The following is a 25,932-nucleotide window of genomic DNA, read 5'->3' on the forward strand; positions in this document are numbered from 1 at the left end:
CTGCATGCCCAAACCGACTGGAAGGATGGGGGATGTGAAGGGAGTGAGTGCTTGGCACTAGGCTCACTGCCATGGATCAGCAGGTGGAAGTCCCCCTCCCCTTTCATGACAGCCCATATCTACAGTGTCACTTAACCACTGGGACACACTTGTATTTTTACAAGGGAACCTGCCCGTCCTATTTTCCTCTTCATTTCCAGAAATATTCATCCCAAGTATTTTTCTGAGCCATCATAGCACCGCTAATGAGAACAAACGAGGAAAAAGAAGAAAGCTCTGCCAACAAACATCAAATCATTTCAGAATATTGCTCTATAGCTGACATTGGTTTTAAATCTAGATTCTATGGAGTCATAAGAATCTCGGTTAAATGCACTGAAGTTTCATTTATATTAATGGGATTTGAGCATGCAGAACTGTATGCAGGACTGCAGCCATTAGTTTTACAGATTCTAGTCCTGATGGTTGTGGAGAACTACCTCAATAGAGAATTTTTAAAAGGTATGTAATCAGAAGCTACATTTTAACTGACTTACATGATCCTCCCTGCAAAATGGCAGGCATCATAAAAGCACACTGTCCATCGCCACAGTATCCAAGCAATATATATCTACATGTCCTTCATCAATCTTACATCTTGCTTAGACTTCCTTGTGACCTCAGGAGTCAATATCCAGTCTTAGCTGATGATTTTTTTGTCATCTCCAAACTCCAAGTGCTGCAGGTAACATGCATGCCAACAAAGTCATCCAGTAAAATGAAGCTGTTTCCTTCCAGAACAGCTCCTGATAGTTGCTATAAAGCCCCAGTTAATTTGATTTCTTTATGGCGTTCCAGGATTCTTGTAAAACAACAGTATTCAAAACCATAAAACATCTAACAGCACTACCATTCAAACAGGTAAAAGGGCCATGTGGGATACATCCATAACAAATACTTGGTGTTGGTCAATAATGGCACAGTCACACAATGGCTTTGCCAACCCTTTAATGGAAAACAAAGATTGGTCTTGGAATGGGCTGTAGACACAAAATAATGACACATAAATGCAAACATTGCACAATAGCCACAGGGCACAATCTTAACCCACTTTCAAGCACCGACATAAGAGCAATGCAGCTCTGAGGTAAGAGAACATTCCCTTACTTTAAGGAGGCCTCTGTGAGTGATACCCAACTGCAGGATGCAGTACGTGAACCATTGGCACAGCTATGCCAGTGCTGGAAAGTGGGTTAGGGTTAGGGCCACATACATCTAACTGTACACCTAAGGGGACAATCCTAACAAGGTCTACTCAGAAGTAAGTCTTCTATTTTGTTCAATGGGGCTTACTGTCAGGAAAGTGTGGTTAGGATTGCAACCTTAGTCACAGTGTGAGCACATAGTAGTCACTTTGCACACCGAAGGAATATTGTAAATATACGTCTCTTTCAGGCAATCATCTTTATGAGATTCACAAGGAGGAGTGTCTTCGACTCAACAACAGCACTCATGGCAACACAAAAATGTTCACTTTATTATTCAGAGAAACAGGAAGTGGGCAATTAGTACAAAGCATAAAGTAAATATAGAGGAAGACATAAAACTGCACAACTCTTTGATTTTGGAAAGAACCCAATAGTAAGATGGTCTTTGAACTTCTTGCATTTGCACAGAAGAACACAGTGGCAGGGCGAATCTTATTAACTACTGAAGAAAAGGAAGCATATAAAAAAAAAACCCAACCTGGAAATATGGCACCTGCTATAGATTCTGATTATTCTGCCTGCTGTTGTAATGACTAAGTCAAGGGAGATCACAATTTACATTCTATACTCAAAGATTCAAGGTAGTACCACCCTATCTATTAGCTTTAACTTTACATGGCTGGTGTTACATGGCAGATTGTAATGGTAATGATTTAAATGGCCAGATAGAGCTAATAAAGAATGGTGCAAATGTCAAAAACAGAGAATCTTTATCCAGGGTTCCCAGTTCCTATAAAACTAAAGCCAGGCAGACACAGTCAGGATGCAAATTATTTTACAGCCCATTGGATGTATGTGTATCACACACCATTGTAGACCAATTCTAATCAACATCTGGAAAGCATGTAGATCACTGGAGTTAGAAAGTAAGGTTACTTGAGACAGCAGTGATTTCTTGCCTTCCTTTTCAGGTGTACCTTCTTCAACTGCACTGTATAGTTCTGTACGTAGCTGCATTCATAATTGCTTAATTTTTTTTCAGGAGATGCCAAGAAGCATCTGGAACAGTAGCTGGGTGGCTTTTTTCTTTAGGGACAACTTCATTTGTTCAGGCCTCATAATTACCCCTTTGACATTGGAGAGGAAACACAGTGTATGATGAAGGGAGTGGGGAGTTGGCCTTAGGAGCTGTCAGTAACAAGGGAAAGCCCTCCTTTAAAAAATCCAGAATAGAAGGGGTAAAGAGAACGGCTATTAGTTCCCTGGCAGGTAAAAATGCAGGGGAGGGTGGGAAAGTTTATTTAGCAAAAGAACGCTTAAGGGTTTAGATTTGCTGTGTAAGGTTATTTTTGCTCGCTACCCATCTGTAGTTCCTTACATGTATTAACAAAGCACATACTTTGATAAATATATGATATACTCTTAGTTTTTAATACTTTTTATAAGTATGAATCTGGAAATTAGGGATGCTTCCAACCCTACATGGATAACCTACTGAACAAGGAAGTTGTGGCAGTAAAAACACTGTGCAATCAATTGTCACATTGTGGTTTTACCAAGAGCACTTGAAGAAGGGCAGATTGGGGTTTAACCTCAAAGAATTCAGCTAAATTGGCAACTTTTTGGTATGAATGTTGGCTTACAAACAAAGAAGCAAGGTGGCTCAGGAAAGGTTCGCAAAGAGAATAAAAACTAAAGAATGGATTACAATACCTAGAATATATGGAATTACTGAAACTTAGGAGACATAGCTGAAAGCTGATCTCTAGTTACTGACTGATGAAGGGCTGAGAGGATGCTGAGATCATGGAGAACCTATAGGAAATATGCAAATAAAAAAATATGCAACCTCTTGATTTTAGAAACGGGCTATGTCAGATGCAAGGGAGGGCACCAGGATGTAGGTCTCTTGTTATCTGATGTGCTCCCTGGGGCATTTGGTGGGCCGCTGTGAGATACAGGAAGCTGGACTAGATGGGCCTATGGCCTGATCCAGCGGGCTGTTCTTATGTTCTTATGTTCCTAAAAAGTATATTTGAAACGCCTGAGGGTGGTGCTCTACTCTGAACTGGGGTAGAGCGAATGTGTGTGGCTTTTCCATCTTTTGTCTTTTCCTGACCCTGATAGTTCCACACTGGCTCCCAGAATAGTCCTTTGTCATAAAGCAGGTGCTGCAGGGGGTCAGTGGAGGCATTGCTGCCATTGTCTCCCTGTCAAACCCTCATTGCCTGTTTACTTAGAGCACTTCTCCCTTTTGCTGAGGGACTTTTGTGTAACTTGGATGATATATAGTGGGGGCCTCACAATGACACAAGCACCATATGTCTCAATTGTCCCCTGCTCCATGCAGTGCCACATTATGACAGGATTCTGTAGAGCAAAACAGGAATGAACCCTTGATGTTCAGTTTGCTAATGAACCCTCTAAAGTGACTTCAACTGAGGTACCCTATGAGAGTCTACTAATGCACATTAATGCCATGGTTGAGGTGCTGGATGAAATCCCCTGACATTATAAAAAGTCACAATATAAATTACGGTATCCATCATGAACACCATTTTGTCCCAAATGACCTACGCCACCTGCATGGACTTTACAATTCCAGACGGAGAGGGGGACAGCATCGAGTGGCTATTTATATTGGGTCTAAAATGCATATTCTGATTCATTAGTCCACAAAAAGTCCCAGAGACAATTAGATGCAGGATCTGAGTCTGAAAGAAAGATCCATGTGCAAGCACTCTGGTTCTCTATGAAGTACTCCCAAGTCACCTGCCAACCCAGCAAGCAATCAGCCAAGTACAAAAAAAAAAAAAAAAAAAATTAAAACAAGGAAAACATCATGGCAGCTCATTCTTTCCTTATACTGTGCTGTTCATTTATTCCATTTGTACCCAACTCTTCTTCCAAGGAGCTAAGACCAATATCATTACTTTGCGACAACTTTCTGAGGCAGGGTGGGCTGAGTAATAGTGATCTGCTCAAAGAACTCAGTAAGCTTCTGTAGGGCATTAGTGGGCTTGAGCCAAGGGACCTGTTTCTGCCACTGAGGAACCAATCATATCCAACTTTCCAGCACTGATGCAGCCATGCCAACTGGTATGCACTGTGTCTTGGGGGGAGCAGTCATGGAGGCCTCCTCAAGGTAAAGTTTGTCCCTCATCTCAGGGCTTCATTGCGGCTGCACTAGTGCTTGAAAGTTGGTTAGGACTGGCCCCTGAGATTGCTTAGAAGGGGTGGGAAAAACTAACCCGAGCATTGATAAACATGCTGCACAGCATCCTCCTGACAGTGGCAGGAAAGAAAATTACAGCCACCCAGCTCAAGAAGAATCAGGTGACCAGGGGAGCAATAGGCCCCTGCAGGCCCTATATAAGAACTCTCCTAGGCCTGATCCAGGACTCTCCAAAGCCTGGCTTCCCCAGCCTGAGCAACTTGCTGTGAGCAACTGAACAGCTTTGTGCCCTGCCCTGGCACATGTTCACCTGCAGCAGTCTGGCTGTTAGATGATTTGTTATATTGATTTATGTGTTGTTACATCTTACATGCATTCATATTTGCAAGTATGACTGAAAACACTTGTAGGATTCACATACATGAAGTTGCATAGGTTGCTGGACAGGATAAGGCTGCACAAGAGCATGAGGTCGGTAGCTGAAAAAACAAAATAGCCTGCACCATATTCTCTCCCTCTCCACAAAAGATCAAAGGTTACCTCAGTTAATAGCCTGTCCTGGTGATCCCTTTTATTACAAGAGCAATCTGTCAGCAAGCACATTAAATAGGGCCCCTTCTTTCAAGGCACTACAACTTTGCCTGGGAGAACAAGTTCACCGTCTGCGTACTCTGAAATTTGGCTGTCTACATTGGGTGATCTCAGTGCTCCTTTGAGAGCTACTTTTAACAAATACATCATCTGAATTACAAACAAGAAAAGTTTAAACCTTTTGCCAGGGACGCACTTCCATTTAAAGGTTCTGCAGTTCTAAAGTGCTTATAGCTTAGATGAGAATTAGGATCAGAAAGTGATTTGGAAGGTTTCCCTCTTTTGCTGACAGAAGGACTTTTGGAGCACACAGGAAAATGCTGTTTTGTGAACAAAGTTGGTTTGAAAAGACTTGCTTGTGTGTATTTGGAAAAAAAAAAAGGAACTGTGGAAAACCAGAAAGCTATATACTGTATTTAAATAATAAGGCGCACTTGAAAAGGAGCATAAGAGGAACATAGGAAGTTGCTTTATACAGAGTCAGATTCTTGGGCCATCTAGCTTGGGATTGTCCACACTGACTGGCAGTGGCTCTCAGGGTGTCAGACGGGAGTTTTTCTCTTCCCATCCTGGAGGTGTCAAGGATTGAACCTGGGACTTTCTGCATACAAAGCACATGTTCTATCACTATCACTTGATCAAGATGGGATGGTAACAGATGCTTACTTATGTTATTTTAAAAAAAAACTTGAGAGCCACACTATACCATTTTTGTGATATATGTATGCTGGCTCACAGAGTCTTTGTTCAGCAGGCCACTACATATGAAACTGCCAGGTGACAGAAACAATGGTCAATAGCCCTAAGCACCAAGAGAATCCTGTCAGTATAGCCATAACTGAGGTAGTTGGCAGTTGGGCTTTGAGTTCTTCCCAACTGAAAAAAAAGTCTTTCCTTCCAGAATGGCTGTGTGGGAGACAGGTGCGTGCACATTTCCCACTGTTAGTCTAGGATAGAAAATTCACAGCAAGCCAGGTAACACAGCTGAGGAAAAAAAAAGTTCCAAAAAGACACTAGGAAGTTCAGTAAACAGCAAGGCCCTACCTCTTCTGTAAATCTGCCTTGCTAGTTCAAACCAATGAAAGCTGCATCAGTTTTACCTGGATTCCCAGATATGTTCTAATGGCACCCATATGATATCAGGTGCATCCAAATAGGGCCAGTCTTATTGGAAGTTTTCTGTGAACTCACTCCAGCTTTTAGTACCAGAAATGGAAGCACAGGAAGATGCTATTTCTATGGGAGCAGAATCAATGCAGGATGTGAGAAATCCAGGCCAACAGAACATATCGGTCTGATATGTTGACTGCCTGTACCATGCTTGTAACCTGTCTGCATCGCAAACGAGCAGGGGAATCAACAGGGGTTGAGAAAGAGTTCATAGCATGCATGTCTGACCTGTCAAAAAATCAACATCAACTAGTTTGAATGTGCTTCTTCTACTGGGTAAGTATTCCAGTTATAGGCTCTCTGTAGAGAATGTTTTCTCCCTGATAGTTTAAAAACAATCATCAAAACACACACACCCGAAACGGGAAGGAGGGAGAGTGTGCACACGTGATGGCATGACCATGAACACAAAGAACTTTTCAACAACAGGGTTAAAACAGGATATGAATTTTTTTGCAACAGCAGCTACTTACGTTGACAGACTCTTTGCCACTGTACTTCACTCGGATCCTGGGCTCCTGTATGACATCCAGGTTGGACCCTGTGACAATCAGAGGTGTGTGGCCACTGAAGGGAAGCAGAAGACATTGGGTTAATGAGTTTTGGCAAGGGCAGCTGGGGTAAAGCCCAGTGCCCGTGTTTCTGGCAAATACAAATGCTTGTTGAACTCAGCAAGATGTTTTTCTACAGGCTGTGAAGGAACAGGGTGACAGAGCGGATTAATACACCATCACCTTGACTCCAGCTAGAGCTGCCTCCTAAGTTAATTGGATTTTCTGGTCTCATCTGTCCCCCTAGTGGGCAGTCACCTCTTCCATGTAACTGTTCTAAGGGCTGGCAAGATGAAAACATAAAGACCCAGAACTAAATAAATAAAAACAATTAATTAGTAAGAGCATTTAATGATTTGTACAGTTATGCTCCTAAGTCAAAGGAGGCTGCACATTACATAGAGCTTGCAGGGAAGGGACTGCAATTTTGCTGGCCCACTTCTGTAATCCCTGACATAGCGCATACGGTGCAAGAATTTGCACAGAAGAGATGGGCGTGATCTTGCCTGATTGGGACTGTGAATGTGGGAGCGGGGAGGATGCAAAGAGAGGTATGATAATAACCCAGAGCAAGGGTTCGTAGCAATGCTTGTTATAGACCTTGAGATCATTTTCTTGACTCACATTTTCTAGCTCAACACAGATACACTCGCTTCAAAATCAACCAGTTTCTAACCTCCAAAAGGAGAAGAGATGATGGACTGAGGGGAAATCAATCATGGTTATTCAGGCACAGGATCTATAGTTCCCAGATGGCTGGAAAAAACAGCCAGGAGTCACATTATACAAAGCAACGTCCCTCTGCTGGCATACTCTTCTCATCTCAAAGTTAAAACAACTCTCCTGTGCGAGAAAAAATTTTTTTGTGCACACTTATGGAGTTCTTTGGATGGCTGTTGAACAAGTCTCCAAAGCCTAAATTTGGCCTTCCTGAAGAAGTAAACATAGCTTACTATGTGCTTCCACAATCTCACATAGCGTATGCACACTTGTACATTCTGCTGAAACATTTCTGCCCAATCAATGTTATTCTTAGGGCACACTCCTAACCCACTTTCCAGTACCAACATAAGGGCAATGCAGCTCTGAGGAAAGGGAACAAACATTCCCTTACTTTGAGGAGGGTTCCATGAGTGTCACTCAACTGCAGGATGCAGCACACATTAAATTGGCACAGCTATACCAGTGCTGGAAAGTGGGTTAGGATTTGGGCCTTAGTTTCTTCTGTAATGAATTCACAGTATGCCAGGGCCTTGCAAAGCCATAATTCCCCAAATTCTTTCCTTTTTTTCGCTTGCTCCTGAGTTGGTGAGGAGGGCAGCCATTGCTAGCCTGGTCATCTTTGTTCTGTCTTAGCTATATCAAAAAGCACAGAGTTTGACTTGACCCAAGGAGGCTCACAATGGTAAAGTCTGGGCCCCCTTAAAAGGCATTTCTGTCCAACGTTGCATATACGCAACATGGACCAAATGTGTACACCTGTGGGCCAGGCAAAAAGGGGTTAACAATACAGATAAGCTGTTGATTTCAAAACAATGGTTTGCTTAAGATTTTAAAAGCTGCAGAATTTTAAAGCTCTCACATTTCATTTTTTTTAGCAAACTAGGCATGTCTGGAAGTCAGTCCAAAAGGAGCACAATGTCTCCAGGGTTCTCTAAAGCCAGGCCAGAATCTCTTCTTACAGTTCACCTCCGTTCATTTGTGTTTCATCTCCCCAGTGGATAGTTTGTTTTTGGTGCAAGAGCCTACTGTACAAAAATTTCATCACAGCACAGTTGTATGAAAGGCAAAAAGAAAAAGAAAAAGAAAGTTACAACAGAGAAGCCACTCTCTGCCAGTCTGTCAACTCCCATTATTTCAGGGTATTGCTGCAGTGTCTAGTTGTGAATCTTGGCTAAAAACAGCAGCTTTGGATCAGCATCTGCTTTTTTAATGCATTGGTTGTCACTGTTTTTGTTTTATTCCTAACTCTCAGATGCTCTTAAAAAGAAGCTTTTAATGAGCAATTGTGCACTTCTTCAGCAGATGGGAGTGATCATGGAGCCCCATACGCTGTCCCGGAATCTCGTCACAGATTGCCATGGATGTAATTGCCTCAGTAATTACAATTGAGTTAATAACTCTGATTTTCCAACTCAGGGAACAAGGATGTTCTAACTGCCTGACAATGATGAATTCAAGTCTGCGGATGGGGGACGTACTATTCCAGATATTCTGCTTAGTTGCAATGTATTGAACAGAACTGAAAAGTGTCCTCAGTGGCTTCTGCAACTATTGTAGAAAAGCGCAGCAAATGCAGACTAGGTCTTGTTCTTAAGGGCCTAATTCTACAAGATACCAAGATCTGCTGAACTCAGAAAATTTATAGAAATGGATGTACCAGGCGCCTTGAAGGATTAGACCTCATCCATAAATCTTCAGTATTTACACAGGTGGAATGAATCCCTAGGAGCCTGAGAAGCTGGGTGTTGACAATGGAGAGTAAAGCAATGGAAGAGAATTACGGGTAATAGTCCTTTCTCCCACATAGGAGATTCAGTTCTGCTGCGCTGAGTCATAGACCATGTTTTCCTTTCTGTGGGGGGCTGTAATCATTTTTTAAATTAGTGTTTTTAAAGCTTGTGTTGATTCTAGAGCCACCAGGAGGACTCCCAAAGCTGAAAGGGCAAAGAAGGCTGAAGAAAGCGACCTGTAGCTCAGGATTTCATAATTCCTTAAAACCTCTGCTATACTTTAAACAAAGTAGCAGCGGGAAAGGTTTTTCACTGCCAGTATTGTGACAAAGACTTATAGAGCATTAGTGTCTATAAAGAGACAATTTCCATCAGAAATTTCATTTCATTTTTCTTTCCCCTCATTTAGAAAGTGGTGCTTAGAGAGATATCAGAAATGTTTTTTTTAACACAAACCTCTATTACAAGATAAAAATTCACTAGCTTTTCAATTGCTTTTTCAACATTTTCAACAAATTCTAAAAACATTAGTGCATTTGTGAAATGGCTTTTTGTTAGCTACTATTTTTCTCTCAGCCAGAATTAAACTCTTATTAGGCTGATTTGTGGTAGCAAGAACTACATGTGCTTTTTATACGTGCCTTAGAGAACAAGGTAATATAAGAGCAATACTCTGTTCCTTCACACACAGTGTTTCCTTGGTTCGAGCTTGCAAAGGCCACTTAACCAGTAGTAGATGTAACTGGAGTACTGACACAAAGATGATTGACAGCCATTAGTTCATCACCTGAAGTATGCATACAGTTAATTAGCTGTGCAGGAAAGTACTCAGCCCTAGGATACTTGATTTGAATTTTCGACTTATCTATCTTAAGAGACAGTTCTAAGCACATCTAATGATCAATATGCAGGCATCACCCAGTTCTTTTTTATCAAATGCTGGGGAGGTTGTTGGGGTCCTGGAGAGTTGACTGCAGGTGGCTAGGGCCTGAATGTGCATTAACAAGCTGAAATTAAATCCACACAAAACGAAAGTCCTCTTAAGTTTGGAAAGCTACAAAGCAAATGCTGGACTGTCAACCTGTTTTGAATGGGGTTACATTCCTTCTACAAGAGCAAGTTCACTGGCTGAGGATTCTTCTGGATTCCCCACTGAACCTGGATTGCCAGGTGGCAGCAGTGACCAGGGGGTCTTTGCCCAGCTTCGACTGGTGCACCAGCTGCCACTGAAGTAAAACCTGACCACAGTGGTCCACAGCTGTCTATTCCAGCTGTCACCACAGTTGTGGTGAATCACAACTTGATTACTGTAATGGCTGCTCTGAAGCCTATCCAGAAACTGCTAGTGGTCCAGAATGTGGTGTCCTATCTGGACTTGGAAGTTGGCGGTCCAACTCTATCCAACCACTGCTCCTGCAGCCAGACTGGTTGTCAGTTCATTTCCAGGCACAATTCAAGGTGCAGTTTTAAACCTAAAGCCCTTTATGGTTTGGGATCAGGATATCTGAAAAACCACACCCTTCATATCAACTGGCTTGTCTCCTAAGGTCATCTGAGAGTGCCCTCCTGTGTGTGCCACCTTTTGCTAAGGCTAGAGTGATAGCAATAAGAAGCAGAGCCTTCTCTGAGGTGTACCAATATTATGGTATTCCTTCCCATCTGAATTAAGATCTATTCCCTCTCTGCTAGCCTTCTAGGGGGGGGGGGCTGAAAACCATTCTTGTTTGTTGACTCTCCCCCTTAATTCCTGTTAGCCCTTGTTAGAATATCTGTTAGAATACCTGTCTTTGATATTCTGTTTGTATTTGTTGCTGTACGCCTGCGTTGGCTCGGTCATGTCGTGAGAATGGATGATGGCCGGATCCCAAAGGATCTCCTCTATGGAAAACTCGTGCAAGGAAAGCGCCCTACAGGTAGACCACAGCAGCGATACAAGGACATCTGCAAGAGGGATCTGAAGGCCTTAGGAGTGGACCTCAACAAGTGGGAAACCCTGGCCTCTGAGCAGCCCGCTTGGAGGCAGGCTGTGCAGCATGGCCTTTCCCAGTTTGAAGAGACACTTGGCCAACAGTCTGAGGCTAAGAGGGAAAGAAGGAAGGCCCATAGCCAGGGAGACAGACCAGGGACAGACTGCACTTGCTCCCGTTGTGGAAGGGATTGTCACTCCCGAATTGGCCTTTTCAGCCACACTAGACGATGTTCCAAAACCACCTTTCAGAGCGCGATACCATAGTCTCTCGAGACTGAAGGTTGCCAACAAAAAAAAATATTAGCCTTCTGCATTTTTAATGTTATGCTGCTGATTCTACTGATACTACTGTTTTACTGCCAGCTTTTAATGCTTTACGGTTGCTGCTTTTGTAACTTAATATTATTGTGTTTATTGTTTTTACTGTGTTTTAAAATGTTGTAAGCCACGTCGGGCACTGCAGTGTTGGAGGGGGAAGGGAGGAATAGAAATATTTTTAAATAAATAAACAAATAACTAAATGCATAATGAAAGTAAATCATCAAAATGTTATCCTCAGATGAAACTAAATTCTGTCTTATTTGACCACTCCAATATTTTTGTCTTTCAAGCACAGCAAAATGTTCACAGAAATCATCCTAGCAAATGCATGGATTAACTATTCTGCTGTTGAATATCACCCTCTCAGAAAGGTTAGGTGCCTGCTGAATTGAGTTGCACTCCAAAAGAAAAGAGATTTCACTGCTTTGTAGTTCATAGTTTAAGCCATGATGATCTGTCACCCAGATACAAGAGACAAAAATCTTTTATCCCATTGACCCTAGGCAGAAGAAGGTATACTGTGATGAACACTGCAGGTCTTCCAAAACCGTGTGACTTTGAACCAATGTTTCTACAACCTGCTTGGATAATTGCAATCACTGCTAGGAGCTGAAGGAGTAACTATGTCCATATCCAAACCATATTTCCTTGCTATTGGCACCATATCTTGTTGAATGCCCATTTACCTTGCTATGCTCCACTCTGGCTCAATGCGTTGAACTCTGGGATCATCGATGTATTCAAACTGCAACATGCTCTCTAACTGTGCCCGATCCACACTGACTGAGACATGTACGGAACCAAGGCCATGAGCAGAAGGGGCTGAAACACACACAATCTCATTCATGGACCTCCTGTAAGAAACAAGGGAACAGAAGAACTTTTAAACAAGAAGGTAAGCAAACAAGGAATGATAATAGTAGTAATATATTTACAATGTTCGCTGAATTAACACAAGAAAAAATAAATCAACTGGAACTGTGTTAATACAAAGAGGTAACAATCTTTCAGGTAAGATGTAGTAGCTAGTCCAAGATCAATTATGTCAAAGCACAGACATTATTACTATCTTACAGTATTCAGAGATTGGTTTGGGGGGATAAAAAAGTGCTGTGAACTAAACGCAAACACTATTGCATTCAATTAGCAGGTGTCTTGTAATGTTTAAACTGAAACTTGCGCCAGGTTTTGAATTTGTTGTTGCCATGAACCAACTCAAATGCTCATGAGTCCTATCCATACAACCTCAGAATAAATGTTGGGAACTGCTGGTTTAACATTATTATCAGAATCTCCCAATTTCCCTGTTTGGAGGTCAGGCTGAAGGTTGACTAAATGCCCTGTCATGAATACAAAAAGCAAGAGAGAAACGACACCCAATTGGATATGTTCTGTAGGTGCATATTTCTTTTTTCTCACAGTTTTAAAAAAAGAACATAAGAACACCCTTGATCAGCTGTGGACGAGTAAAGGAAAGAATAGGGGTGCAGCTTAGCTGTTGGGCAGCACAATCCTATCCTCCCTGGCGCCACTGGTTACAGCAGTGCCAAAATGGCTACTCTGTATCCAGTGGGGCCAGGGAGGCCACTGTAGGTCTCCTCGGGGTAGGGGATTTTTGTCCTTTTCTCCCAAGGAAAGCCCTGGGCCTAGCAATGGGGCTACTCGAGTCTGTGCCATCTATTTTGCCAGCTCAGACTTGATAAGTTCTGTGCCAGGCTTTGCAGCCCAACGCAGGGGTGGGATTCAGTGAAGGAGACCTCCGCCAGTCCTCGTCCAGTCCCTCCCCCCAGTCCCACTCCCCCTTCACCCCAGAACACCTCCCCCAACCCGAAAAAGGTGCACCACCACCTAGCGATGCTACTTACCCCTGGCTTACCCCTGGCATCCTCCTGGTGTTGAGGTTCAGTGCTGGCACTCCCTCCTCTCTGGGTGCCACACATGTGCTTTATGCACATTTGTGACACCTAGAGCTGAAAGTACATGCGTACCACTGGTGCTGGAGAGTTCAAGATTGGGCACTAACTCAACTTTAACTTTTCCTTCCGAACATTAGTCTCAAAGTCAGCCCTTTAGTGGCTTCTCTCATTGAAAGGGAAAACATATGGGGAACCTGTATCTTTTCCCATGGGAGAGCAGATTGGCTGAGTGGATGATTTTGAATGGACAAATGACAGACAAAAGGGTTAAGGAGGTCCTTCGCTTTCTTTTCTGTTCCCGATTACAGTATTCCAAGGCAGTTTCTCATCCCAAAGAAGACACACACACACACACACACACACACACACACACACACACACACACACCATTGTTAGCAGAAACACAAAACAGTATGCCATATCTAGTGCACATCCTGGCACAGAAATACACAATCATACAATTAGAATCTGGAAAGTTCTTTGCCTTCTTAATCAGAGCAGTAATAAACATAACAGTAACATTATTAGGAATGGTGTGCCATTGGCACATATAACTCACAGAAGGATAGAGACTGAATATATATCATGAGCTGGTGTGCAGTAAGAACAAAGGCATCCTTTGTTATGAGTAGAGGAGAATTTAGTTAGGATTTGGGATGAGAGTGTAGGGCACAAAAAAGGAAAGAATTGTTTTGTTTCCCATTGTAACCTGATATTACCAAACGCCTCTCAACATCATTCTGTGTCTTTCCCAGAAATTCCCCTCAGAGCAGAATGGCTGTCAGCCATTCCCTGCCATGTCCTTCTACCCGCTAGTGGCTTCACACAAGTACAGGCATTTTAGCATGCTAGAGACTAGACTTCAGAGGAGCCTGCTTAGCCCTTGTGTGAGATCCAAAGCGACACATCACTGCTGGCAAAGAGTTACTGCAAGCTCCCTGTGATCAGTTAATTAGCTTTCTGCGCTATTACCATGTCGTCATGGTGAATCTCCCCACTCCTCCGATCAGAGGCAAGAGAATAGAAGGAAGCTGTAATTATAGTGAATCTCATTAGAAACTGCTTCATCTAATCAGTCACTCTGCACATCATGAGTACATGCCACGTTCATCACCTACAAACGGTGCAGTAAAGAAACCCACAAAAACCCAACTAGAAATAAAACAAATAGGCCCTGTTATGACCTTGAATGGAAAGGCAGGAACACAACTGTATGCTGTATTCCAGGACTAGGGGCAAAGTTCATTTCCTGGGTGCCTGAATATAACCATGCATTGAGATGGATTATTCTTCCCGACTACATATGAACTTGAAAGCAATAATTTCCACAGTTTTCTTTTATCAGCATACACTTAGAAAGAAAATATTCTAAAAAAAGGACACACCACTATAAAGCAACACATCTGATTACTAGGAAAGCTACATTCCTTGTCGTGGTGCTAACCATGCCCTTGAAATCTTAAGGCGTTAAAGATTAACGCCTTTAATCTTTAGGGGGCCCTTCTGTCTGTGCCACCACCAAAAGAGGTGAGAGGGTGGTGGCTAGGAATAGGGCCTTCTAAGCAGTGGTGTCTCGCTTATGGAATTCCCTTCCCCTGGAATTAAGAATGGCTCCCTCTCTGGAGACCTTTCAGCAGGGCCTCCAGACCTTCTTATTCAGGAAGGCTTTTAAATGATACTAGGAATTGGAGCTTTTAATGCTATTAAAATATATATTTTAATAGCTGTGATCCTTGGTGTTTGTTTTAATATAATAATTGTTTTTAATATGTATTGAATTGTGTTGGTTTTATGTTTTTACTTTGTTAGCTGCCTTGAGTCCCCTTTGGTGTGGGAGAAAGGTGAGATAAAAATACCGGAAATAAATAAATAAATAAATAAATAAATAAATAAATTTGGGCAAGACGGTGGGCTCTTCAATATTCCAAAGACCTGATTGGTTCCATCTACCTTCCATTTCCTTTTCCAAAAAATACAGTGAAGGTATATGTGTGTGTGTGGGGGGGGGAGTTTGAGGCTTACAGAAATAGAAGAAGAATGGAACTTCCCCACTTCTGTCTAATACTTTTCTGCTAAGGCACCTGTCTTCCAGCAGTCTTTTCTTAAGTCTGGAATACCTGCAATTCCTTGAACATTTTCAAGAAGGAAGTCTAAACAATGTTATATTCCCCCAGGCTTCTGGTGCTTAGGATCTGCAGGGACGGCTAACTGAACCTGTAGTGCACATGGCTTCAAGTATTGCTGAGTGATTATTTATGATGAATGCTGTTTTACAAATATATTGCATTTTCAAGGGCTTGTTTTAAATGGTTGTTGTATATTTTATTGTTATAGCTGCCTAGAAGGCTTTTGCAAAGCAAAAGGCAGTGTAAAATTAGAAATAAATAGTGTCTGACCTTAGATGCCCATAGTTGGAATCACTCAACATGGAAGTTGCATGAAGGTGCAGAACTGACTGTGCTTTCTTTCTAGATGTTCAGTCACTACTTTACTGTACACCAAACAAACACTCCATCCTGCTAATCAAGAAGAACAGTAGGAACAGTGCCACCAACAAAATGGCAAAATCCATCTTAAGCTCAGGGTATGTTTTGACTTGCTTCCAAGTCACCAAATAATGTACTGCACTTGACATTTTCTGTTTGTCATGTTGTTGGCCCAACAGGGCTGACTTTAGGCGTATAAGCCAGCAAAAGGCAGCACTCTCTAGATGCCACGGCTGCCTCCCAGCAGGATTTCTGAAGGTTCCTAAACAACTCCAGGCTTCAAAGGACATGTGAGAAGTTAAGACTGAGAAGAACGAATCTCATCTACAGATAAGAAATGAAACAGATGGTAAAATTTAACTAGGTATAGTCTGTTTTCTTTTTTATCTGTTCCAAAGGTCCAAATGAACTCTTCATGGAATAAGATGAGGAAGTACCAAGTCCATTAATTCCAACCCACTGATTAACATGTCATCCCTAATCCTACTGCTTCCCATTCCAAGTATAAAATGGAAGTGCTGGGCTGATTTATCTCTTCAGAGACTGTGAAAAGCAGTAATTCGAGTATGCAACATTCTCATTAACGTCACTAACGCAAGCTTGTCAATGGCTGGCTTTACAGCAGGTAAAAGGAAGTGAGGGAAATGCTAAAGGTATACTCGTTCCTCACCTAATTAAGCTCCCTAATCTTGGGTTTCCAAAAGAATGACCAACTGGCTGCAGATTCAACAAAAGAAACTGTCCAAAGGTGGACTACTTGGTTTCTGCTTCCCTTTTTGAACAAAGTGTTTATATTTCCTTCCCAGTTCACAATATCCAAGTGACTTAGACTACCCATCTCATCACTGTTATTGAAGTTAATGTATTTATTATGGATTATATAAAAGTCAGTAGTGATTAAGTTCCAGTGTACATGGGATTCTCAGGAGCTCTCCCATCCAAGCACTGACAAGATACGGACCTGCTTAGCTTCATCAAGTCTGTTAATTTTAAAACATCTTGCTATAGCAGTTCATCCAAAAGACTGCAAAGTAGTTTACAACTAAAATGCAAAACATGTAGAAGTAACAAAACCAAACCCCCCCAAATGAAAAAGCAGCAGCAATTCAAAGAGAATAAAACAAATTAAAAAGCAGTACAATAAGTGATAGCCAGTGAATGGATTCCACTCTGCAAAGGCAAACAATCTGCAAAGGCATTATAAAATTTAAAAAATTGTTGCGTTCCTGGAAATGTCCACAGGAAGGAGAAAGTATATTTCTCCCTCAGCAGGGTGGTCCAGAGCACTAGGGTTGCTACTAAGGAGGTCAGGCTCTTGAGAAAGCCATTCTAGCTTCCACATAAGTTAGAACATAGAGGAGGACTCACTACAAGAACTTACATTTCCAAGGGCAGCTTGTATGGGACAATAACTCCCTGAGATATTCAGGACCCAAGCCCATGGGTCATGTGCCTTCAGACTATGTTCTGGGGCTGCCCAATGTAATCATGTGAATTGATCCTCTAGTAGGACTTTGGGGGTCCTCTTAATTGCAGAGATGTTATGTTGACCCTCATAAAGATCCCATAGCTCTTTATGAAGCCTAGAAAGAAAAATGTTTTCATTCTGAGTTGTATAGAACAGTGGTTCTCAAACTGTTTAACACTGGGACTCACTTTTGAGAATGACAATCTGTCGGGACCCACTAGAAGTGATGTCATTAATCTGGAAGTGATGACATGGCCAGAAGTGACATCATCAGGCAGGAAATTTTTTTGACAATCCAAGGCTGCATTCCTATCCAAATTTATCCAGGAGTAAGTCCCATTGACTAGCATTGTTAAAGGCATATACATAATAGCATGTTAAAAGTACAAATCTGTCACATTTCCCCAAATGCAGTCACATAACATGATAGCATCAAGTGTAATATATTAAAAATAAAATATTGAAATGAATGGGGACCCACCTGAAATTGGCTCGCGACCCACCTAGTGGGTCCCGGCCCACAGTTTGAGAAACACTGGTATAGACGATCAAAAAATTTATCTTGTACTTTGTACAACAATGCCTCTCTTACAGAAACACTTCTTACACAATTGCCTTGGTAAAGCACAAAGATGAGTGTCCATACCAATCATCACTTTAGTATGTAGTATATACGACTTTATAAATCATGGTGCATAAACGTATAAATTCAAAACATGTGTCCTTTTTAAAATTGTAAATAGCTGTCAAAAGTTCATACAGCTATATTTTAAAAACCCGCCAAGTGCATCACTACAATTAAAACAGAAATGTGTATGATTGTACAAGTCTGCAAGGCAGAAAAACAACATGGTTTTATCCTTAGTTCCTGCCACTCAAACCTCGTTTCTCACCATGTACGAGAAACAGTCATGCCTAAGCCATAGGTACCTGTGAAGTGCCCCAGTACCCTGGGGAACCATGGGGCTTTTCCCACCACCTGTTTGGATCTGGGATGCCCAACAATGATGCCTTTGCCAAGCACTGTGGAGCGGCCAGGAGCCCATGCCGGCTGGCCAGGACAGCTGATTGGGAAGGGGCAGAGCCAGTAGAGGTGGCTGGCTACAAAAGTGGCAGGTTTTGGAACATATGAGGGTGGGAAGAGAAAGGAACAGACAGAAGCACAAGGAAAGGGAGAGGCAGAAAGATGTGTAGAGCATGAGGAGCCATATACAAGAAGGAGACAGCCAGAGGGGCCAGAAGGAAGTACTGGAGAAAGTAATGTGGAGAGAGTGAGGGAAGGACAGAGCAAGGAGCTCAAAGCAAAAGACAGGGCAGAAAAAGCAAAATGACAATGAGGGACTGGAAGACGAGGAAGCCAGGCAAAGGGGAGGAAATAGGAGGCAGCTAGACCTTGCAACCCACAGGCTCATCTCAGGTTCACCCCCGAATTAAGAGGCATAGGGGTCTGGTGACTGGCTTCAGGGACCCTAAACTCCACCAGTTCTAGCCTAAAAGGTATATCTCACTGGGCCCAGCCATTCCTCCTGGGTAATCCCTACCCTTTGAAGAGAAGAGGATCACTCTGATCAAGTGTCTTGGGAGAGCCCCCCCCCCCCCCGGTCAGGAACTAAGGGGTTCAGTGACCTCTAATTCGGGACAGATTTACATGCAGTGTGTGGCTTACAATTGCAATAAATGTTACTTGTAATGTATTTATCATTTAGCATATTGCTATACTCCACCCCCTTTGATACTAAACTACCTCAATGGGAGGAGGTGAAGGGGGAAGGAGCCCCAATGGTATCATAAAGACACCAGAGTGGAAGAGGGTGCCTTTCAGGATTATGTTTTCTTCTGAGACTAATGAGACAAAAAAATTTAAAGGGATTTTCACCAAAACAGAATGTGTTTGAGATTTGGGGAATAGGCAGGATTTTAATATGTGAAAATGAAATACAATTAATAAACATTAAACGTGCTCATTGCTATGCAACACTAATATCAAGTTGACAGGATGACTTAAGTTGTTTAATGAAAGCTTGGGCACTCATAGCTCGAACAGCTTAAATACTACCAATGGAAGTGGAGATGAACATACAACACACACATATATGCATGCACCGGCCCCCTTACCCATAAAACTCGCAGGTCTGATTACCCAGCAACACCGACACATGGCTGCCAGCCCCCAGAAAATGGCCTGTGATTGTCACCATAGTTCCTCCTGATTCTGGGCCACGGCTTGGACTCAAGGAGCTCACTGTAGGAGTCTTGAGAAGAAAAACAGAGAACAACAAGATCATCTGACAAGGTCTGATGCCATTCCATATGAGCACACATTGTATAGGGTAGCGGTTTTGGGGGGTTTTTTCCTTCAAGGATTTCATGGCTCCCCTGGCTGGTTTCCATGGCTCCCTGGGGAGCCATGGCTCACAGTTTGGGAATCATTGGCCTAGCCTATTTCACATGCTTGTTTTGAGAATAACACCCTGTTCTGAACTGCTCTAAGAGGCCTGGATACAAATGTAATAAATATTAGTAACAAAGTATAACCATGAACATCATTCATGCCATATGCCATTCTTGTCCCAAACTGAAGTGTCCTCCATCATGGTTGCTCCCATGTCTGTTTAGCAACTTGAGGTCACATGCAGTGTGAATGGATGGACAGAATTCCATTGCTTCTGGGATATGCATTTAGCATTGGAATGGTTGTGCAAAATACACCCATATATTATCTGTATATAATTAATATGCTACCTAACAAGGCTCTATGTGCCAGAGGATGCACACATATGTGGAAACTGTGCACTGTGCACACATATGTGGAAAACTACATAATCTGGATGTTCAATTCGCTCTGTTGGATTGAGAGGAGGTTATTTTAGAGACATATCTCTCTCTCTCTCTCTCCCTCTCTGTGCGCTGCCAGAGGAATTAAGGTCATTCAGTGTGCTCTCAATTAGTGATGGATGTTTATTCTCAATAAGAGAATTTGAAGAAAGCAGGCACTTTTTGATTTGCTTTCAATTCATGGATGTAACCAAATTGTTTCACTAATTCTTCTCCCATTATGGTGCTCAGCTACTGTCTGGCAACATCCCAGATGCATTCCCTAGAGATGCTGCCTTCTTGGTGCTACAGCAGCACAGTGAATATAAGAGAGCTCTTCATTGCTCTCAAATAATGATGTTTCCCAGGAGGCTTCCTACAAACTGCCATGTAAAATCAGCTCAGTGGTCAAACTAATCTAATGCCCTGGTTCTGAAAAGTGACCTATGCTGAGTGTTTCTGAAATGCTTTTCCCAGCACCAGGGGCTTGAAAGGCATTCAAAAAAGCTACATGTGAAAGAATCAGAGGTGATTTCTCCCTATATGAGAAATTATACATATGTAATACTATGCTACCAAACAAAATTCTAACAACAATGTAGTAACTTACAGGTACCTGAAATAATTATAAATAGGTGTTTATTACACCTCCTTCCTGGCCTAGTGAATGGCTTTTCTGCATGACATATGAAATGAAGAAAATGATGCTAACTTAGAGCAAAATACTTTGAGATCTACAAATGAAAGTTACTGATAAATAGTCCTTAACATAGCAGCCCTGGATTCCTAAGAGGCACAGTTCTAAACAATTTTAGGTAACCACAATAGGTAGCACAAAAACTAGCACTGTTTATTATTGTGGCTTCTAAGGCATTCTTGTTATGCATGGTCTCCAGTCCTAGGGCATCTCATTTTGGTTATTAGGATTCCAGCACTCATGCCTGCAGATACATCAAGCCAATATGAGACTCTGGATAGAGAAGGTAAGTAATAAGAAACTTAAATGCTGTGTGCTTCCCCCCCACCCCCCATGTAATGGCTTCAAGGACAGGACAAGATTTTTGAGACTTTTCTCTCTGGGCATAATCAATCTCAGAACTGAATACTGCAGGTTAAATACAGGAGAGGTAAGAAACTGCAGGTCTCCATTCTGGAAGCAAATGTGCAAATTAGATTAATTCCATGTAGCAAAACATTCAGATTAGCCATGGCTCTCCTGTTGTCTCTGTATGCCAAACATATCGCTTTTCCTTAGCCAACAGTCCCCCATGATTTGGCTAACAGCCATGCTTTCCTTGCCTGATTCTCTGGCATTTTTGAGATGTGTACTGATTGCTACCCCGAGGTGATATTTTAAGAGGCAAAATTCCGAGTAATTTTAAGTAACAACAATAGGCTGGGGTGGCCACTGCAAAAACAAACAGCATATTTATGTGGCTTCCATGGCATTTTTGTCGTGCATGTGAGATAACTTCTGTTTACACAAATAAGGAACTTCAGGGCATCTTAGCAGTGGTGTCACTAGGATTCGTGTCATCTGGTGTGGGAGGCCTGCGCGTCACCCCATGCTGTGGGCAGGGCAACGCCCCAGGTGGTGGGCATGGTGATGTGCCATCGCCCTGCCCCCACTGGTTTTTTGGCTGTACCTTTTGTTAGAACACAGATAAGTCAATGTGGTTTGTTTCATTGCATTCTGCATGAAATTTTGCATTGATTGATATATATGATGGTCTTATTCCTCCAAATTCTGATTTTAGTGATTTTGAAAACTTGTAGAGTCACACACACACACACACACCCGTGTCAGCTTACTAACACCTTATTGCAGCAGTTCTCAAACTTTTAGCACTGGGACCCACTTTTTAGAATGACAATCTGTCCAGGACTCATTGGAAGTGATGTCATGGCCAGAAGTGACATCATCAAGCAAATTAAAATGAATAATTATAAATAATTAAATTAAAATAAAAGAAATAATTAAATAAGGGGGAGCCAGGCCTGTTCCACCAAGTGAATCTACTCTGAAGTAAGTCCTACTGTGGTCAATGGGGCTTACTCAAAGGAAAGTGTGGGTAGGATTGCAGCCAGTGAGCCCAATCCTATGCATGTCTACTCAGAAGTAAGTCCCACAGTGGTCAATGGAGCTTACTCTGTAGTCTGCCTGCAATAACAACCCCCCAAAAAGAATCAGTGAGATTTCCAGCCTTCCCCAGTGCCCAGTTTAAAGTTCTTCTATTTCAGGCATATCAAGATAAAGAACCACCCGGCTTTGCAAGTGCAAAATAGAAAACTTTCCCCTTACCATTCAAGCCTCTTTTTTTGTCCTTTTTATTGGGGGGGGGGGGAAGGCTGCTTTCTGGAGCATTTGTTGCACTCCAGCTCCATTGGATCAGGACCATTCTGGTGTGCTCACATTCCCCTTTGCCTGGCCTGACCACCAGCCAAGGCTCATCTGCCTACTCACGAGTAAACACAGCTGTGAGGCTGCTTCACTTTCCATAGCGCTGGGAGGGAGGGACCTCCTTCTCCCTTTTGTGTTTTTGGGGGCTGCATTCATTGGATCAGGACCATTCTGATTCCTTGGAGTCCTCTCAGCCTGCCCTGAGTACTCTCAGGGTTTGCCTGGACTAAGGCAAATTCGCCTGCTCACAAGTAAACGTGGCCATGTGGCTTCCTTTCAGGTTCAATAGACGCAGCTGGGAGGGAGGGAGGGACTTCCTTCTCGTGTTTCTGGGGGCTGCATTCATTGGATCAGGACCATTCTGGTATCATTGGAGTCCTCTCAGCCTGCTGTTTCCAACGGGCTATGGCAAGTATGCCTACTCTCGAGTAAACGCACGATATGGCTCACTTTCACTTTCCATAGGACTCCGGGCATTTTTTCCTTCCGGTTTTTTGGCCATTACTTTTGAAAGAAAGAAGCTATTTCAATTTTGTTTTTTTGCATTGCACTCCACTGGACATTCCGCATCCATAAGAACGTAAGGACATAAGAACAGCCCCACTGGATCAGGCCATAGGCCCATCTAGCTCAGCTTCCTGTATCTCACAGTGGCCCACCAAATGCCCCAGAGAGTACACCAGATAACAAGACACCTGTATCCTGGTGCCCTCCCTTGCATTGGCATTCTGACATATCCCATTTCTAAAATCAGGAGGTTGCACATACACATCATGGTTTGTAACCCGTAATGGATTTTTCCTCCAGAAACTTGTCCAATCCCCTTTGAAAGGCATCCAGGTCAGATGCCGTCACCACATCCTGCGGCAAGGAGTTCCACAGACCGAACAGACGCTGAGCAAAGAAATATTTTCTTTTGTCTGTCCTAACCCGCCCAACACTCAATTTTAGTGGATGTCCCCTGGTTCTGGTGTTATGTGAGAGTGAAAAGAGCATCTCTCTATCCACTTTATCCTTCCCATCATAATTTTGTATGTCTCAATCATGTCCCCCCTCAGGTGTCTCTTTTCTAGGCTGAAGAGGCCCAAACGCCATAGCCTTTCCTCATAAGGAAGGTGCCCCAGCCCAGTAATCATCTTAGTCGCTCTCTTTTGCACCTTTTCCATTTCCACTATGTGCTTTTTGAGATGTGGCGACCAGAACTGGACACAATACTTGGTGTATGGCACGACGGGGTAGCTCCGAAAGCCGCGAAATTAGCACGTCCTCCCCCCAGGGCACGTCACCACCCGGTGTGTCACCTGGTGCGGCCTGCACCCCCCACACCCCCCTAGCGACGTCAGTGCATCTTAGCCATACATATCTGCTTGAGTCACTGTTTTTCCCTATGAACTGCAAACATTCACCAGGAGTAATAATGTGTATTTGGGGGTAAAAGGGAGGAGACTACAGAACTGATCTTGCCAGGGGTTATTATCTCCTTTTCACTTCAATCTGTGACTCACCTCCTGAATGTGTAGACAAATCAGATGCTGAAGTGTGTTTAAGGTTTATCCTCCCAGGATAACTGAACATCTAAAGACCAAACCAGTGGTGTTCCTGGGGGGGGGGGGCACAGAACTACATATTACAGGGTTCCTCAAAGCACTGTGTAAGTGGCCCCTCCCCTTCAGAGTCATTCCAGGTAGCAAGAGTAATACCTCCACTACCTCCACTGTCCAGAATGGCTTACAAAGGCCGTGGGAGGGCCAGCTTACATGGCACATTAAGATGCCCTGCAAAACTTAGCTCTGTTGCACCCCTCTGGGAACACTATATAGTTATATAGAGCCAAACTACCTAACTATAGCTGTTTTGTTTCTTCACATGTCTGCTTTGTTCATAAATAATAGAGATATGCATGTGTATGCCTAATTTTAACAATCAACAGGGTGCTGGTCAGGAGAGGTAACACCTCCCCCCCCACCTTAATTCCCTGTGCTTCATTACCAGAACTGAGTCAAGATGGAATGAAATTGTCGGAAGAGATGGACAGGAAGGTAAAGCAGGACAGGACGGGGATTAAGTATCTCTCACCAGTGCCCACTGCTCATTATATTCCCCCATGTTAAACGTGACCAGGGCAGACATATGACAAAAGTGGCTGCCTAATCTTCATGTCTTCATGCCTAGTTTAGCCCTAAAATACACCAATTGAGTCATTTGGGGGCCTCAGCTGTAAAGAGGTCACTGAGCCTGCACTCCAAGAACTTTTGAGAATCAGAGTGAAACTCTTCTTTAAGGTGCATCTCTGTTTCATGACAGTTGTCAAGCAGCACCAACTTGCCTTTATGAAGTACGTGGTGCTGCTAAAGCAGAAGGAAAACGAAAACGTCCAAGCAACAAGAGCAAACTACGTGGCAGTTGCTTTTTCCATTCATAAACAAGATGCAACAATGCAAAAAAAATGATAATGTTCAACATATGTTTAACGAGTTGCTGCAAGGTGTCACCCTGAGATTTATCTTCACAATTGCTTTTACCCAGGCACTGGTTGTTACTTAATGTAGCCCAAGACTGTTGCCTTCTGTATGTTAAGAACTGTTCTTTAATGATGAGTGGCTTTACAAGGACCAATAAGATGTTCTTTCCCTGTGGCACTGGCAAGAAGATTCTTGTGATGTTGAAGAAGCTGAACATAAAGGCTCTGAGGTGAGGTGAGGAGTCTTATTTCCAGTGCGCCAGATCAAACCCTGCACATTTTCAATTACAGAATACAATTCCTCCTATTTGACTGCTTAGTGACCTTACCTAAGAGACTGTGGGTAGTCTCAGCTTCCTGGGCTCAGTTTCAAATGAGTGGGCAGAGATAATTCCTGTCATGCTTGCAGACATTATTTTTATGCTACTAAAAGGAAGGCTGCAATCCTATGTACAATAGGGCTTACTTCTGAGTAAACATGCCTAGAACTGTCTATTCCTATAACCTGTCTCCTCTCCACTGTCTTCCTACTGTCAACTCCCAGCAAAAGCCCTGTAAGTTGAACCTGCACATTAGACTAGTTTTAACAACTTGGGAAGCTCTGTTGGCTGAAGATTTCACAGTATCAGAATAAGTTAACACTCTGCTTAAAACAGGTCACAACTGGATCCCACCCTAAGTGTTCACATTATTAACACAGCACTTGGACCACAATCCAGCAATTCTTTAGGCACATGGAATTCCTGTGTCTACTCATTGCAGATAAATCCCCTCACCATTCTACTTCAGGAATATTGTTAGAAGTAGCCCAGAGGGCTTAAAAACAGTTAGCATTCAGCTATGTTAGCAATGCGATTGTAAATGCAATTATTTCTGGTAATTCTGAACTCTCTCCCTCCTGCTGTTGATGAACAATATTTTAAACCAATGCCACTATGAAAGTAAAAGTCTAATTCCATTTTAGTGTGT

General features: G+C 42.7%; 1 protein-coding gene across 3 annotated transcripts in view; it reads right to left on the minus strand.

The window, feature by feature from the left end:
- Positions 1–25,932, minus strand: part of PLXNA2 (plexin A2) — a 481,295-nt gene that overhangs the window by 70,865 nt on the left and 384,498 nt on the right. For 2 of the 3 annotated variants that reach the window (XM_066626224.1, XM_066626221.1), the window contains exons 15-17: positions 19,403–19,539; positions 12,104–12,271; positions 6,597–6,690 (exon numbers count right to left, since the gene is read on the minus strand). In XM_066626224.1, the coding sequence (XP_066482321.1) occupies positions 6,597–6,690; positions 12,104–12,271; positions 19,403–19,539 (399 nt within the window). Of the gene's footprint in view, positions 1–6,596; positions 6,691–12,103; positions 12,272–17,200; positions 17,403–19,402; positions 19,540–25,932 lie in introns of those variants that run through there. The other variant, XR_010794406.1, reaches the window with a different exon arrangement.

The sequence above is a fragment of the Tiliqua scincoides genome, chromosome 4 (assembly GCF_035046505.1).
Source record: "Tiliqua scincoides isolate rTilSci1 chromosome 4, rTilSci1.hap2, whole genome shotgun sequence".
NCBI lineage: Eukaryota > Metazoa > Chordata > Lepidosauria > Squamata > Scincidae > Tiliqua > Tiliqua scincoides.